The sequence below is a fragment of the Mirounga angustirostris genome, unplaced genomic scaffold (genome assembly GCF_029215605.1).
Source record: "Mirounga angustirostris isolate CCGP_5_RB_7025 unplaced genomic scaffold, mMirAng1.0.hap1 SCAF_17, whole genome shotgun sequence".
NCBI lineage: Eukaryota > Metazoa > Chordata > Mammalia > Carnivora > Phocidae > Mirounga > Mirounga angustirostris.
In genome coordinates this window covers 15,501,783-15,519,546 of record NW_026991725.1, presented here as the reverse complement: position 1 = coordinate 15,519,546, position 17,764 = coordinate 15,501,783, and the positions used below count along the sequence as shown (strand labels likewise).

Below are 17,764 nucleotides of genomic sequence, written 5' to 3'. Positions count from 1 at the left end.
AGAGGTTGAACAGAAAAGGCATTTGCGAGGAGGTGGTATTTGAACTAAGATTTGGAAAGTAATAGGGATATGTCCATTCAGTGAGTGGAGAAAGAACATTCCAAGCAGGATGAACAGCATATGCAAAGGGCCTCAGGAGCAAAAGTCATTCATTTTGTTTGAGAAATGGTAGGGGATGATGGCATGATATAGATTGGAAAAGCAGGCCAGAATCAGATCACATAGGGTTTTTTAGGCCATACAAAGGGGTTGGGTGCAGTGGGAAGCCACTGGAGGGATCGGATTTGCATCCTATAGAGACCTCTCTAGCTACTCCAAGGGAAGTCCCAGAGGGTAAGATTGAGGTAGAACTCATCTATAAGGTGGATTCCCTTTGCAAAAATTTAGCCTGTGAAAGAAGCCAACATAGAAAAAGATACATTGGACATGATACAGATGGGGAAACTCAAGTCCAGAGAAGTCAAATGATGTGAGCGATTGTAGGAACAGATGCAGAAGTCCATGAAGGACTCATGATGTAGATCAAGGAGACTGGGGGATGCAAAGCAAAGGGCGCATTTACTTTAATTCCCCCAATTTTGCTTCAGTCACCAGTTTGGTAAGAAAAGAATTTCAACCATCTGTAAGTAATCCAAAAGCCTTACTAACCTGCCTACCCACCCACCAACACCACCCCTCCCAAAAAAGAGAAAAGAAAAAAAGAAGCCAACCCCAGAGCTTGTATGCCTGTATTCTCCACAATCATTTCTCTGTATTACAGCTCTTGTCATCTTGCATTATACATGAATAACTAATCAACCAAACACAAACCCACTGATGAAAAAACGCATGTTGGATCTAGAATGTGAGTAGAGTAAAGAGTAATATTAATTTCACTGGTAAATAACAAAATGGGAGCACACGTGAGGGATGTTAGGCCAAGAATTGTTTCTGAACACTTCTAGGAAAGGAAACTTCCCAAGCGACACGGGAAGAGGAAGACTAGGATCAGGTTTACCATATTGGAATGTACTGTTGCCATCTTTTCTTCTTCTCACTTTCATAAGCATAAGGAACATCATGGGTCAACCAACTGGCCATTTTTTTTTTAAAGATTTTATTTATTTATTTGAGAGAGAGAGAGAGAGAGAGAGAGAGCACAAGAGCGGGGAGCGGGAGAGGGAGAAGCAGACTCCCCGCCGAGCAGGGAGCCCGATGCGGGACTCGATTCCGGGACTCCAGGATCATGACCTGAGCCGAAGGCAGTCGCTTAACCGACTGAGCCACCCAGGCGCCCCCAACTGGCCATTTAAACCACTGTCTGCCTTACCCCGCTGAACAATTTGTGTAATAATCTTCTGCTCTTCGCTGATGAATGTATACGTGTTTCTCTTAACTCACCAGTCACTACTGAAGTAGTGACAACAAAATCTTATGCTTTTCCAACTTCCATAGTGCATAGCACCATGCTAAGTGTGCAGTAGGTGTCCAATAAATGCATCCTGCCACAAACGTCCTAAATGAAGTCCGTCTCTGCCTCCAGCATTTCCCCAAAAGGTGTTTCTTGACCACTAAGGATGAAACGCCTAACCTCCACATCCAGGGAGGTCTGGAAATATTTCAACTTTTCTCCTCTTCCTCCTGGATTTCTTGGTGGTGCCTGACAGTGTAGAGACCTTTCAACAGTCTTTCATGACTCTGAAATTTTCCAGTTCTAATCTTTCCTCACTCATGGACTCTCCTCCTCTCTGGCCTCCAGCAGTTTTTTCCCTTTGCACTTACAAGTACATATGCCCTGAAGACTTTGTTTTTCTCTCTTGTCATTCTTTCCTGATAAGATATTAATTACATCTCATTGCAAATCAGTGCATGTATCTATTATCATCTGTCATGTTATATGCAAGATGCCTGCTGATGGGCCTGTGTCTCCAACACAGACTAGACTCCAAGCTCCAGTTGGTGCTCTAGTGCCCGGCTGGGAGTTGGCCCCAAGGAGATGCTCAGTATACAAGCCCCGCTGAGCAGACTGTCCTTCAAACTATGCTTGCAGGTAGGTCGGGGGGAGAGCGGTATCCCCATTATATGGAAAGGGCACCCCATCAGGCTCAGGGAGGCTAAGTAAAAACTGAAAGCCCGATTCTCAGTCCTAGCTCCTGAGATTCTGTCTTCAATGCAATACGCATTCCGATTTCGCCAGTTGTAAAAGGACTGTCAAGCTAATCTTGGTGCTGTCTAAGTACTGGCATCCAGTCCTTTTCATGCTCTTCTGAACAGGCTCGAATTTGCCAGTGCCTCTCTTAAAATATAGCCTGCAGGACTGAGCATAAAGCTGCATGTGGCCTGACCTGCCAGCACGCACTGGGATTACGGCCTCCCTCCTTCCACACTCCGCCGTTCTATTAATAGAGCCTGAGATTGCATTAGGGTTCTCAACAACCTCCCTGCGAAGTAGGTTCACATCAAGCTTGTGATCAGCTAACCCCCCGGGTCTTCCTCGTGAACGCCTTCTGTCAAGCCAGACCTCCCCATCAGCCACTTGGGCAATTGATTTTTTGAATGTTCATGATTATCTGTGATCCAGACTAGAAGATACAAAGCCGGGGCTCGCCCTCCTCTCTTATGTGGCATCTGCTGAGTGGGTGATGGGGTCTTGGGGCCTGCTCAAACCCAGAGGCGTGGCCATCCACTGCTGGGGGGCCTCCAGCATCATCGGATCCACAGAAGCAAGAGGATGGTGACAGAATTAATTTCCTGGCTCACTTCAAATTATTCTTACGTTCATTCCTTCTCCGCTTGGGTGATGGTCCTTTCTTCATGTTGTTCTAATTCTGGGTGTTTATATGCAGAGCCTCTTCTTCCTCCCACCCATGGGCACAGCCACACTTTTGTTTCTTATGCCCTCTCCAAATGGTATTATTTTTAGCACGAGTGTCTTACTCAGCAATTTGCTGTAAAGTCTGTCCTCTATTGTCCTCACTCCTGATCTTTTCTCTGATTCCTTTCTTCCCTCTGTCACTGTGTGTCCATACCACGGGTAGCTACATAGATGTGATTTCGGCCTATTTGAACCCCCTTTGGAGGTTACAGTGCTTTCTCCCTTTCCTACCCTTCCCTTCATTTGTTTTTCAGCCACTTGGAACTGGTAACTGTATAAATTGCAGTGCGGGGCTACCGTCGTGGGCCTCGGTTTCAACTTCCGGAAACCTCAGGATCTGTGGGGCTTGGGTCTCACAATTTGACGGCAGGGCCCGGGAGCTCTGGCATCTGGGGCCAGGAGGCGAGAGGCAGCTTCTCTCTCCTCCGCCAGCAGAGGGAACTGAAACGCAGGGGCGCAAGAAGGCGTTCCCCAGAGCCACCAGAAGAGGGCGTCATACCCACGGTCCTCCAAAGTTGGAACTCCCCACACAGAAGCAGACCCGGTCCCGTTGGCCTCCAGAAGACCCAGAGATATGACGGGATGACACTACAGCCATGCTTCCTATTGCTGTTTTGGCCACCTCTAATACTGGGTAAATGGGAAACAGCTAAGGATTTTGAAGAAGGGGACCCAACATTTGTCCAAGCTAACGGGTGGTTTTGTGGGTCGAGCTGGGAGCTGGTTGCTGGCGACCTGGCAAGCTGATGGGGCTCGGACGCTAGACGGTGAAAGCCTAGGGGAATGTTTGGAGGTCCCAGACATAACTGCGGTGTGTGTGAGGGGGCCTGGGTGGAGCGGCCCCTGCACATTTCCAGCTGTGACACCGAGGTTTCTGTTGGGCAAGGCAGAGCGCGGTGGGGATGAGGCAAGTGCCCAAATGGGTGCAGAGGTGTAAGGGAAGGTGACCGCGGCACCGAGTCAACCATTTCCAGGAGGAGTTGAAAGGCAGAGTCATTTTCTCCTGCAGGCCCCGGCACCTTTCATCAAGACCAAATTGGTAACTGATTAAAAAAAGAGAAGAAGAAATGGAAGATTATGCCCAAGAGACCAGAGGAGAAAATGGTTTCCAGGTGGAAAGGACCACCGCTCTACTAACACCACCAAGGGTTCAGGGAGCCCGCTGTTCTCTCACCCCCCTGGGCAGCGCTGGGCGCCCGCCACGTCTAGCAGGCAAAGGGCTCCCTAACTGCCAAGCAGCGGAGACGCTTAATAAAATATTTACCTACACGTATAAGAATAATGATGACTGAATGACAAATGGCAGTTAAACAGTTTTCAGCTGCAGAGGAGAGCAGCTCTGGGATATTGTCAGTGAAAACAGGAACTTTCTGTTTAATTCCAGAGGCTTCTCTCCTGTGCCTGCCACGCCCACACTCACCTAAGGGAGCCAAGGTCGGGGAGGGGGCTCACCAGCATGGCACAGGGTGTCCCCTGCAGGGAGCTACCACCCAGAGGGGCTGGAGCCAGCCTCACACCCAACCCCAAGCTACTGACCACCTCTTACAACTCCTGAAGAATAAAGATGTCCTAGCTTCTGTCCGCCACCGCACCTAGAAGGATACTCACTGCGGTCACTCCATAAAAGATGTTGACATTTATTAGGAGTCTGACTTTTTCTCACTCAGCTAAACTTGTAAGCAGCATTTGCCCTGGTTGGGTGTGATCATTTTGAGTTGGAACAAGGAACGTGGAAGGCAGAGGGGACAAAAAGGAGCAAAAGTCTTCAACCACCCCACTCAATTTCTAGCTGTGTCCTATGGGAACATGGAAAGAAAAAAAGGAAAAATTTTGGCTAAATCTGTCCCCCCTCCCCCAATTAGGGAGCTTTTTTTTGCATTTCCCTCTCCGGTCTGGGAAAGAAATAACAAAGCGAAGCAAATTTTCTCCATCGTTTAAATAGACTTTTATGTCTCTAAGTATACCAGACAATGTTGGGAGTAAATTACACATAAAGATATTTATATGTTAGATAAGTAAAGAGTGTTTGAAAAATACAGTTTCGCTTTCAGCCTCACACCCTCTGCCTTTGTTCATGTTCTTCCCAGATATTTTATATCTCCAGTTACGACTGTTAGAAAGATACCATCTTGGCTTTCCCATTTTACACAGATCTAGAAGGACCAACCAAAGAAGGGTCTGTATGCACATGCATATTTTCATTTTCTTGGAAGAAAACAAACTAGCTTTGAATTTAAGAGCACGCTCAGAAGTTGTAATTCTTGAGGAAAGAAGCTATTTATTTATTGAAGGGAAATACAAAGGGCCCATTACTTTCAGACATGAAATTTATACTTGGTGAAATTTTCATGACTAAAAACTCATTTCACTAAATAGTTTCTGGTAAAAATATGGTTTGCTTTTTTGGTGCAAAGTCTGCCATGTCTATTCTTAAGAGTAGGCTTGTAAGAGACTACGAGAGATGAAGTGAACATACTCTTTAATCAGAGAGGCACTTGGCTTGGCAGTGAAATGCAATCCTGAAAAATAAACAAAGTACCTTGTGTGAAAAAGAGCAAGTTTAAATTAATCTTGCTTTTCCAATTTGAAAACATGCTCATGGTTGTTAGCCACTGAGTCAAGACATTTAAATCATATATATACTTTTATATCTTGACAGTGACCTTTTATAAGTGTGCAATGGGGATAAGATGATGAGCAAAGCGATGCCCCAGAAAGAGCATTTTAGGTAACTGAACATGAAATGTGTTGCAATCTGATAACATTAATAATACACAATCACTACTTTATATCTAATATGCAGTTCATTTGGCCAGAGTCTAACTAAAACGCTCTATAAATGTTAGCATATGAATCCTGGTGCAAGCCTATAAAGTAAGCAGCTCTATTTTAGTGCGTTTTGAAGTATCTCTGTATTCGTTATCTATTCTGGATAACAAATTATCCCGATTTAGTAGCTTCAGACAACAAGTCTTTACTATCTCACACAGCATCTGAGGGTCAGGAATTGGGAATGGCTTAGTTGGGAGGTTCTGGCTCAAAGTCTCTCATGAAGTTGCAGTCAAGGCATAGGCCAGGGTAGCAGTCATCTGAAGGTGTGACCGGGGCTGGCGGATCTGCCTTCAATGTGTCTAGTTCACAATCCTGGCAAGATCGCATTGCCAGCAGCAAACCTCAGTTCTCCATGTGGGCCTCTCCATTGCGCTACTTAATTGTCTTCATGATATGGCAGCTGGTTTCCCCCAGAGCAAGTGATCCGAGAGAGAGCAAGGTGGAAGCCATGATGCCTTGTGTGACCTAGCCTTGGAATTCACCCACTGTTATTTCCGTCACATGCTGTTCATTAGAAACCAGTCACCAAGGATGGCAGACACTCAGGGGGAGGGGAACCAGGCTCCACTTCTTAGAGGAGTATTAAAGAAATTGTGGTTATATTTTATTTTATTTATTTATTTATTTATTTTTTATAATTTTTTTTTAAGATTTTATTTATTTATTCATGAGAGACAGAGAGGCAGAGGGAGAAGCAGGCTCCCAAGGAGCAGGGAGCCCGATGTGGGACTCGATCCCAGGACCCTGGGATCATGACCTGAGCCGAAGGCAGACGCTTAACCATCTGAGCCACCCAGGCGCCCTGTGGTTATATTTTAAAACCACCATGACCCCCTATTTACAGATGGGGCAGTTGAGATGGATGGTGGCTGATCAGCTCAAGGTCACCAAGCTGCTACTATGACCCTACGTGCCAGGTGGCAGGCTGTTTTATTTTCTCTCCGCTGTGCCAAAGCAAAACAAAGCAAAACAGAAAATGCCACATGCCTGACGTCACTGCACATAAATTCAAAAACTGTCTCTTTAAAATGGCCAAGATCGTCTAAAAGCAGTAGTGGGCTTTATGTTTGGAAGTGGATGAAAAAGACATTAGACTGGAAGGTAGGAGTCAGCATCCTCTGAATCAGCTCTGTGACTTTGTGAAGAAAACACTTCTCTCGGGGATGGTTTCCTCCTTTGTAAAACAAGATGGGTTCGCTAAATGGTTTCCAGACTTAGTTGCCCATCACAGTCCTCGGGGGAATGAAAGACTCACTGGCCTTATAATCTCCAGGAATCTTTTTTTTAAATTTCTTTTTAGAGAGAGAGAGAGAGTGCACACGCATGCACATGTGCTCATGTGCATGTGGCGGGGGGGGGGGGCAAGGACAGAGGGAAGGGGAGAGAATCTTAAGCAGGCTACATGCCCAGCACAGAGCCCAATGCGGGGCTTGATCTCATGACCCTGAGACCATGACCTGAGCCAAAATCAAGAGCTGGACGTTTAACCGACTGTGCTACCCAGGTCTCCCCAATAATCTCCAGGAATCTTTATAATTAAAAGGCCCTTGGGAGTCAGATGGACAGTTAAGCATATGCATATGCTGAGCTAGATTACTTCTCATGCTTCCCGCTCAAACATTATTTGAATGCCTCCGTCTGACTGCATGTACCCAGGAAAATCAATGGTGCTCAAGCCTGCAATCATCAGGGAAATGTCAGAAAAATATGATGCCTGGGGCCCCTCCCCAGGCAAAATAAATCCGACATTCTGGGGTAGAGCCCAGGGATCATTATGGCTTGCTCGTTTTCATCAGTATGTTTTAAATAATTGTGTTTAGCCTTGGTTGCACATTAGAATCACTTGGGAAGTTTTAAAAAAGACCCCTGCCCAGGTGGTCTCCCAACCAATTAAATCAGAATCTTGTGGATGGAGCCAAGCATCTGTGCTTTTTCAAGTTTCCAGGTGATTAGAATGGATAGCTGCACTGACCTATGTTTGCCTCATTTGAGATAATGCCAATGCCACCTCACCCATAAAAAATTGTTCACAAGTTCAACTATACTTCAATTTAAAATAAAAATTTAAAAAAAGATTATTCAGAAGAGAAATTACTCAGAAATCTTAGGTGCCACAGTACTCTAAGAAAAAATGCATTTGCAATGGAAGACATTAAACATTTGAAATGGAAGTGAATTCCATTTCTGGCAATATGGCAGATGAAATAATTTTTTTTTTAAAGATTTTATTTATTTATTTGAGAGGGAGAGAACGAGAGAGAGCATGAGAGGGAAGAGGGCAGAGGGAGAAGCAGACACCCTGCCGAGCAGGGAGCCCGATGTGGGACTCGATCCCGGGACTCCAGGATCATGACCTGAGCCGAAGGCAGTCGCTTAAACAACTGAGCCACCCAGGCGCCCAGATGAAATAATTTTAATCATCCTCCCACTATAGCCCATCTCTAAACACTGGTCAAAATGCAATAAACACCCACTGCAATGAGCTCATGAGACAGTAAGGACAGGCCCCCGGTGCCAGAAGCAAGAGGGAAATGGCAGTTAGTATCGTGAGCAAGTAAGCGGAGATGGAGCTGGTCTTGGGCAAATCCACACAGGAAGGAGACTGTGGCTTGGGCCCATTCAAAGTGAGAAGGTGGTACTGAGATCCCCACTTTAAACTGGAACCCTCAAAAGGATGAATCGTTTTAGAAATAATTCACTGGGAAAAAAATCTCCCTGGGGGCACAGGAAGATAAGAAAATTTCACTGTCTTGTCATGACTTGAAAGTGGAGAAAGAAGTCTTCACTGAGAATTTGGGACTATAGCCCAGCCTTCATGTAAATTTGGGGCTGGAATTTACCCTATCTGTACGATCCAGGAATCAGGAACCCCAAAACTGAAAAGCAAAGATAAAGATACAGACCCTACTCCAAACAACAAAATATACATGGATGTAATCCACCATAATGAAAATGGAATAGATACAAGTGTCCCAAGAACCTCAGGAAACAGAACTATCAGACTTATAAAGTACATAAGTTTAAAATTATGAAAGACATAAAAGAACATTTGGACCACGAGAAAATAACAGTATTTTAAAAAGGTAGATTTGAAAGAGAACTAAGTAGAACCTCTGGAAATGACATATATAGCCACTGAAATGAAAAGCTCAGTGGGTGAGTTACACAGCAGATGAACCATCGCTGAAGAAAAAAACTGAAGAAATTGCCCAGGAAGCATCACAGAGAGACGAAGTGAAGGAAAGTCTGAGAGAAAGGTTCAGGGTATGTTGCCTAGAAAGAGATGGTCCATTATATACCTAGTACAGGTACCAGAAGGAGAACAGAGAAAGAATGTAGGGGACGCAGGATTTATACAGTGACCGTTTGCAAATTTGATAAGAAAACATCAACCCTGGGGCGCCTGGGTGGCTCAGATGGTTAAGCGTCTGCCTTCGGCTCAGGTCGTGATCACAGGGTCCTGGGATCCAGCCCCACATCGGGCTCCCTGCTTCGTGGAGAGCCAGCTTCTCCCTCTCCCTGTCCCTCTCGCCCTGCTTGTGTTCCCTCTCTCGCTGTGTCTCTCTCTGTCAAATAAATAAAATATTAAAAAAAAAAAAAAAAAGAAAACATCAACCCTGAGATTTTGGATGTACAATGAATCTTGAACCAGGTAAATAAAAAGAAATTCGCATCTGAACACGGCATGGTAAGACCGCAGGGAGCCAAAGACAAAGAGAAAATCTTAAAACCAGAAAGAAAAGCCAGATTCCCTACAAAGGAATGACAGCAAACGTCTCAACAATAGAGAAACAACAAAATGTGTCTTGAGGGTAAACTAAACTTTCAGTCTAGATTCTCTCCCCAGAGAAATCATCATTCAAGGATGAGAGTGCAGTCAAACAATTTTATATTAATGGAGAAAGCAGGTCACTCACATAACCTCCCTGAAAATGATACTAAAGGGTATGTTTCAAGGAAAAGGGCTGGTAATTAGAAAAAAGGAATGGTAGGCCAGAAACAAAGGTGAAGAAATGGGTAAACATGGGCAAATCTACACAAGAACTGCATAAAACTAAAGTGACAACAGTGATTAAATTCAGGGGTATTAAAAGCAGGTGGGGTCTCAAATAACAAGCAACAGTAACACGTACGAGGAAGGATATAATTGAAGTAGAATCATTCTTACCTTATTGTATAGTTGTAGTGGGGTTGGATCAAGTGCATATGTTGAAAATTCTAAAATAACCACTAAAAGAATAGAAATAGAATTTACAATTCTAAATTAAGAGGAAAGGGAGACAAAGAATTCTTGGTCAATTTAATAGAAAAGAAGAAAAGAAGTAAACAAAAACTTAAGAGAAAGCAAATAAGCAAAAGGTGCAAAATGAGACTGAAGGCATTAATTCTAAAACATCAGTAATCAGTAGATCAATAGGTTCTCTTACATGTTGCTAGTGGGAGCACAAATTGAAACAACACTTTGGAAAACTGCTTAGCATTATCTTGTACATACCTTATGACCCAGTCATCACTCCAAAGAAAAATTCTTGCCCACAAAGCACCAGAGGACAAGAATGTTCATTATAGCGCTGCTCATAACAGCAAAAATTTGCAACAACCCAAAGTCCTGTGACAGAAAAATGGACAAAATAAACCGTGGCAGCGGTACCCAACAGAGTATTATACAGTCAGGAATAAGAATGAACTACAACCAGGGCACCTGGGTGGCTCAGCCGTTAAGCGTCTGCCTTCTGCTCAGGTCATGATCTCAGGGTCCTGGGATTGAGTCCCGCATCGGGCTCCCTGCTCAATGGGGAATCTGCTTCTCCCTCTCCCGCTGTGTGTGCATGCTTGCTCTCTCTAATAAATCTTTAAAAAAAAAAAAAGAATGAACTATAACCAGATGTAATAATCTAGCTGAATCATAATAACAGGATGTTGGGTAAAAAATATAAACCTCAGAAATTTTTCATAATAACTTAAAAAAAGTGTGATAAAAATTTGATAAAAATTTTTAAGAAGCAAAAGAATAATAAACTCAAGATTGAGATTAGTGGTTACTTCAGATGGAAGAAGATGGGGAGAAGCATATAGGTAGTTGTAAGTCATTGTTACTGCTTTTGTTCTCTAATTGAACAACAGGTTTACAGGTGTTCATAATATCAAAAAACAAAATAAAATAAGGCCATGAATATACCCAGTGATGACAGTGTGTTAATCCCAGAGATTGTGGTTAATGTATTTTTGCACCCCAAGTTTCATTAAAAACATCACATTAAATATAAATGGACAAAACTTACTAGTCAAATAAATAAGTGAACAAGATCCAGCTATATGCTGTCTATAAGAGACTCACCTAAAACTTAAAGACATAGAAAGGTTGAAAGCAAAGGATGGAAAAAGATATGCCAAGCAAATGCTAATCAGAAGTTGGAATAGTTATATATTTTTCACAGGCAAAGCAGACTTTAAAGCCAGAAGTACTAGGGTTAAAGACCATTTCTGTATAGTTGATCCTTGAACCATGCAGGGGTTAGGGACGATGACCCCCTGAGCAGTTGAAAATCTGCGTATGACTTTCAACTCCCCCAAAACTTAACCATCAATAGCCTATTGTGACTGGAAGACATAAACAGTCAATTAATACATATTTTGTATATGTATTATATACCATATTCTCACAATAAATAACATAACAATTACATATTTTGTATCTTATATGTATTATATATGGCATTTTTACAATAGATAACAAAAGTTGATTAACACATACTTTGTATGTTATATATATTATATACTGTATTCTCACAATAAAGTAAGCTAGAGAAAAGAAAATGTTATTAAGAAAATAACAAAGAAGAGAAAATATACAGTAATTTCACAGTACTGAACCATCTTTATTTTATTTTACTTATTTATTTATTTTTTAAAGATTTTATTTATTTATTTGACAGAGAGAGATAGCGAGAGCAGGAACACAAGCAGGGGGAGTGGGAGAGGGAGAAGCAGGCTTTCCGCCGAGGGGGGAGCCCGATGCAGGACCCTGGGATCATGACCTGAGCTGAAGGCAGACGCTTAACGACTGAGCCACCCAGGCACCCCTGAACCATCTTTATTGAAGAAAGTCTGTATATAAGCAGACCCGCACAGTTCAAACCTGTGTTGTTCAAGGGTCAACCATATATATTAAAGAAACAATTCACTGTGAAAACAGTATATCTAAGCTTGCATGTACCTAGTAACATAGCCTGAAAATATATAAAGCAAAAAGTAAGACAAATAAAATGTAAAAAACAGAAAAATGCACAGCCATAGTAGGAGATATTAACAGCCGTTTTTGACATGCCTTATCACATACTTTTAAAATATAGAAAAAATAAAATTTGAGAGATTTTTAGGAAAAATTGGCAAATTCAATCATATAAGGAGATTCTGATATACTACTATAAAAAGTGATAGATCAAACAGACAAAACATTAGTAAGGCTACAGAAAATCTGGGTAACATAATTAAGAAGCTTGATTTTTTTTTTTTTAAAGATTTTATTTATTTTTTAGAGCGCGAGCGAGACGGAAACAGCATGAGAGGGGAGAGGGTCAGAGGGAGAAGCAGGCTCCCCGCTGAGCCGGGAGCCCAATGTGGGACTCGATCCCAGGATCCTGGGATCATGACCTGAGCCGAAGGCAGACGCTTAACCATCTGAGCCACCCAGGCGCCCAAGAAGCTTGATTTAATAGGTCTATATAGTATGCTACACTTACCAATTAAGGCATACCCATTCTGTTTGTTTTTTTTTAAAGTAAGCTCTACGCCCAACATGGGGTTTGAACTCTCGACCCCAAGATCAAGAGTTGCATGCTCCACCAACTGAGCCAGACACATGGAATATTCTTTTCAAAGCCACATGGAATATATATAAAAATAGACCATTTGGCAAAGCAAGTCTCAACAAATAACAAGAATCTCTTTTATATAGACCACCTTCTCTGACCCTCATTCAATTACCTTAGATATAAATAACTAAAAATCAAAACAAAAAAACTTATGTTTAGAAATAAAAAGATACACATGTATTGAGCCAAAGAAGAAATCATATTTGAAATCTATTCTTTCCCTGGGATAATAATAAAAATTCTCTCTATCTTGTGGAATGTAGTTTGAGTGGTATTCAGAGTGAAATCCATAGTCTTCTATGTTACAATCAGAAAACAGAAGGCTGAAAATTAATTACTTAAGCCACCTATTAAAAAAAATGTTTAAACATCAAGAGAATAAACACAAAGAGAGCAGGAGAAAATAATACAAGATATATATTAATAGTACAATTATGTATTATATTCTTCCATGTGCTATATATTCTTAGTTATATGGTATATATGCTCTTATTCTTATATACAAGAATATAAGATATATAATAATATATAAAAATAAAAATTAACAAAACCAAAAAATAGTGTTAACCAAATTAAAACCTGATTCTTTGAAAACACTAGTAGAAAGAAGAACTATTAGTTAAATAAAGGGAGATCTCTGGCACCACTGATCCAGAAAAGAGAAAACACATATACAATAATACTAGGAATGAATAAATGAACATGATGGATAGTTTCAGCAGAGATTAAAATATATTAAGAGGAAATTATCAACAGCATTTTGTTAATACATTTGGAAACCTAGTCGCTATGAATAATTTCCTTGAAAAATATAATGTGTAAGAACTGACTCAAGAAAAATATAAAACTCAAAGAGATCCATAGCCACTAAAGAAATGGAATCAGTAGTTAAAAACCAACCTAGGAAATGTTTATCCCATACCCAGACATTTTACTGGAAAGTTCTACCAAACATTCAAGGAACACATAATTCCAATTTTATACACACTGTTCCAGAAAATGAAAAAAGAAGGAACATTTACTAGTTCATTTTATGAGGCCAGTATAACCAGACAAAGGCAATACAAAAAGGGAAAATTGCAGCCAATTTGACTTATGGACATGGATACAATAAATCCTACCATTAAATTAGATGTTGACCTTCATTCATTCATTCAACCTTTCATTTGTTCAACAAATATTTATTGAGTGTCAACCATGCACTAATAGGCACTGTGCTAATATGTGGAGGGCAGAGCTTATGGTTTGGTGGAGGAGATGAGCAACAAAGCAAATGACTGCACAGGGTAAGGTACATAGAGGACATTCTGGTAAGATAACAGTGCCTTCCAAGAGGGATTTGACCCGGTCAGAGAAAGCTTTCCAGGTACATTAATGGAGTAAGAAATGGTGTGGGAAGAATGCTTAGAAGGTTATCGCAGGGGCTCAAGTGGGAAATGTGGGATGCAGCAGCAGGAAAGATGAATTTGAGAGATACTTAGGAAGTGAAACCCACACTCCTTCATGACGGATCACACATGGGAAGATGTCAACCTGGAGAAGGGCCAAACTTGTCTCTAGGATGGCTGGGGTTCTGTTGACCCATATAGTGAAACTTAAAAGAGTTTTAGGTTCAGGGGGAAAATGCATGCGTTTTTGGACATGCATGTTGAGTTTGGGGTACCTCCAGGAAGGTGAAGTGCAGACAGTGAATAGGAAATTAACCAGAGCCTGGAGCTTTGTGGAGAGCTCAGGCCAGAGACTTTAATTTGAGTAGCATTGGCAAGTAGGTAGTATTTAAACCCACGGTTCAAAGGAGCTCATCCAGGGAGGGTGTGTAGCTGGGGAAGAGAATGAACACCAGTATTTAAAAGAAAGGCAGAGGAGGAGTCAGAGTAAAGAGACAGAGAAGAAATGGCTGGAGAGGTAGGAGGAAAACCAAAAGAATGTGGGCATCAAGGATGCCAAGGGAAGAGTGAGTTACACGAAGGGAGTGTCTAACAGTGTCATGGGCAGTAGAGAGGGTAGAAGACTGACATTGCATGCTGCTGGAATTCTGACCCGGGGCTGCATTAAGCGAGTGAGCTGGAGAAGAAATGCATAATAAATAATAAGTCATTCCAAATAACATAGTGCAATAGGGCAGCAAGAGAGAATTTTTTGGGACAATGAAACTCCTCTGCATCTCGGATTCGTTATCATGAAGACAACTCAATCCTATGCATTTGTCAAAACCATAGAATTATATAAGAAGAGTAAATATTACACCATATAAATGAAAAATCAATAAGTAAAAACAATGTAGTCATGGAAATATAAGATCAAGCTCTCTCTCCACCAGTGACTTTATAATTGCAGTGCTAGCCCCTCTTGGGGTTTTAATTCTGTTCAGGGTCAGCTTGCATAGGTCTATAACAGGGAACAAGGGCACCCCACTCTTGCCTTGTGAAGGACAGAATAAATATGCATGCAACAGAGCCAAAGGGCAACAGAGTGATGGCCAGAGCCCCTCTTAGGAGCTGACTGACTGGTGGGGGTGGGGTGTAGCCTGGTGAGCTTGGCTCCTCTGGGACCCTGATGAAAAGACCAGAGGGTTGGATCAGGAAAGGCCTTTCTACCTCTGATGGTCTGTGGTTCTAGTGCAAAACTCCCAAACAAAATCCAATTAGCTCTGTTGTCTGCATTTTGTTATTGAGAATAGTCATAATAGACAATCACCATAATAACAACGGGCTCTTCAACACACGGGGACCCCGGATGATTTTGGAAGCAACTTGGAGTGATGGGAAAATGCTTGGGTTTGTGGCTTAAAGCTCTAAAGTGCCTTCAAAAAACATCATAGTCAGTAATGATTGGTAATAAGCACAACCCGCATAGGTTTGCAACAAAAAAGAGACTTTTTGGGCGCCTGGGTGGCTCAGTTGGTTAAGCAACTGCCTTCGGCTCAGGTCATGATCCTGGAGTCCCGGGATCGAGTCCTGCATCGGGCTCCCTGCTCGGCAGGGAGTCTGCTTCTCCCTCTGACCCTCCCCCCTCTCATGCTCTATCTCATTCTCTTTCTCAAATAAATAAATAAAATCTTTAAAAAAAAAAAAAAACTTTTATACTTACTTACTTCAATCTCTCCTCTCACCCCATCAATCCTATCAGTGAGGAATTATCCCAAATGTAGGAGGCAGGGAGATTAAGAATCTGGTCATCCAAGGCTTTGGCTAGTGTTGGGATTTTCCAAATATTCCACTTTGCCACGACCCACAGTGGATTTGGTACAGTTTTGCTGTTGAATGTATTCCACTGTGTCCTAATCCTATGAAAATTAATGGAAAAGTGTTAACTGGGCATCAATTCATACTTAACATTAATCTGAGTATTTGATGAACCACAACTTTATGTTGCCCCTCATGCCATATTAACTCAATTTATTGTAATAATTTAAAACAATACGGGTAATTGTACCCTTATTGTTTTTAAGACCCCATAAATTGAATCCAGTCTGAATCTGGCCAGCCTGGAATCGGCTGGAGAAGTGTGCGATGCCTTCGGGAAGCTACGAGCATCCTCTTTTTGGGGGTTTCAGGGCGGGGAGGGATGAAACCAGTATTTATTAAGCACCTACTGTGTGCCAGGACCTGCGCAGCGCACCACACTGCTACCAAGGTGGTAGTGGGTGAGTGTGCCTGAAGCCTTCTGCTACCCTCAACCCCCTCCCCAGATCGGGGTGGGGGTCCTGGGGCTCTTTCAACCTCATGCATTTTACTATCTCGGTATAGAAATTATAAAAATATATAACGAGCCGGTTGGAGAGGGGTTTCCTGAAAACCACCACCCTCCCCAGCCATCCCAGAGATGCTTCCAGAGTATTTCTCACTACATACAAAAATTTACTTTGAACCCCAACCATTTGACCTTGACCCCTATAAAGCCCATTTTATTATATTTTTTAAACTCCGTATGATTAACGCGGAAACCCTCTCTTCGGCACTTTCTCACCACTGGATTCGCGTCAGTTTCTCAAAGTTCCAAAAAAACCTTTCCCCGGCACGGATTCATACCTCTGCCGGGGAAGGGCGGGGAGCGGCGCAAGACGTGCCGGTGTGGAGCCAGAGCCAGAGAGAACTTCCAGCGCCAAAGGAAAATAAAACTTGTGGCTGCTGTTTGTGCGGGAGGGTCTCCTCAATCCGGAAGCTCCCCGATCCTGGGGGGTCTCGGGGCCCGCCGAAGAGCGCCAGGGTTTGGGTTTGATCCCGACGTCCTTGACCTAAATTTCTGCGCGGTGGCTGGAAAAAGGGCGCAGGGCTGGGCGGGCGGCTGGTGCCATCTCCGGATCCCGGCGGCCGGGGCCGGCGAACTTGAATGGAGAGGCCGAACTAGAGGGGGTGGGGGGCGTCTTCTCCCCTGCCCGAGCGAGGAGCGGCCGCGAGCTCCCCGCGCCTCCCCCTCCCCCGATCCACCCGCCCCCCGCAGCCCATGTGATCCAGGGAAGTCGGGGTGCGCTCCCCCTCGCCCGGCCCGCCTAGAGGCGGGGCCCCCTCCGGCCGCGGGGTTCGCGCACCGCCCCCGTGGGTCCGGCCGCGGGGGGCCGAGTGTGCGCGCGCGGGCAGGCGGGGGCCGCACCGGGGTGCGTGACGTCACCGGCATTGGTTACACGACGTTCTAGAACTCCGCCCCACGTGCGCCGGGGAGGAGGGGGAGGAGGAGGAGGAGATGGGGGTGGGGAGGAGGAGGGGGAGAGGTGGGGATGGGCCGGGGGGGCGGGGACGGGGGGGTGTGCGAGCAGCGGGGCTGAGCTAAGCCGAGCCCACGTGTGACGGCTCTCGCCGCTGCCCCGGCTCCGCCGCTCGCAGAGAGATTCGGAGGAGCCCGGGCGGGGGGGGAGGAGGAGGGGGAGGAGGGAGCGGGAGATCTCGGGGCTCGGAGCCGGCCGCCGCTCCGCTCCGATCGCTGTGGGGCTCGGTTTTTTGGGGGTGGGGGGGCGGGGGGGCTCAGATATGGAGGCAAATGGGAGCCAAGGCACCTCGGGCAGCGCCAACGACTCCCAGCACGACCCCGGGTAAGTTTCCAGCCGCTGCCCACCGCGCCGCCTCGGGCTCGCTCTCCTTGCAGCGGCGGGGACGGCGGTGCGCGGAGCCGGGCATCTCCCGCGCCCCCCCGCCCCTCCCGCGCACCCCCCCCGTGGAAGTTACACACCTTTGGATTGCATTTCGCCGTCACCTTCTCCCCCACC

General features: G+C 44.2%; 1 protein-coding gene and 1 long non-coding RNA gene across 14 annotated transcripts in view; one reads left to right on the top strand and one right to left on the bottom strand.

The window, feature by feature from the left end:
• Positions 1–1,079: 1,079 nt before the first annotated feature.
• LOC123854169 (uncharacterized) lies at positions 1,080–17,164 on the bottom strand. 8 transcript variants are annotated; one of them, XR_010408742.1, is made up of 6 exons: positions 16,593–17,163; positions 15,656–15,847; positions 10,182–10,295; positions 9,855–9,916; positions 4,463–4,650; positions 1,080–3,897 (listed from the first exon to the last, which is right to left on the bottom strand). It is a non-coding gene; the product is annotated as an uncharacterized LOC123854169 (long non-coding RNA). The 8 variants fall into 8 exon arrangements; XR_010408743.1 differs by lacking the exons at positions 1,080–3,897; positions 4,463–4,650 and adding exons at positions 5,113–5,373; positions 10,389–10,537 and having other exon boundaries at positions 15,652–15,847; positions 16,593–17,164; XR_008507182.2 differs by lacking the exons at positions 1,080–3,897; positions 4,463–4,650 and adding exons at positions 5,113–5,373; positions 10,389–10,537 and having other exon boundaries at positions 16,593–17,164.
• A 254-nt stretch (positions 17,165–17,418) lies between these two features.
• The window catches only part of MSI2 (musashi RNA binding protein 2), a 385,617-nt gene continuing 385,271 nt past the window's right edge, over positions 17,419–17,764 (top strand). For 3 of the 6 annotated variants that reach the window (XM_045889216.3, XM_045889213.3, XM_045889217.3), the window contains exon 1: positions 17,421–17,590. In XM_045889216.3, coding sequence (XP_045745172.1) covers positions 17,529–17,590 — 62 coding nt within the window. In that variant the 5' untranslated portion in view covers positions 17,421–17,528. Of the gene's footprint in view, positions 17,591–17,764 lie in introns of all 6 variants that reach the window. The other 3 variants (XM_064583001.1, XM_045889211.3, XM_045889212.3) reach the window with 2 other exon arrangements.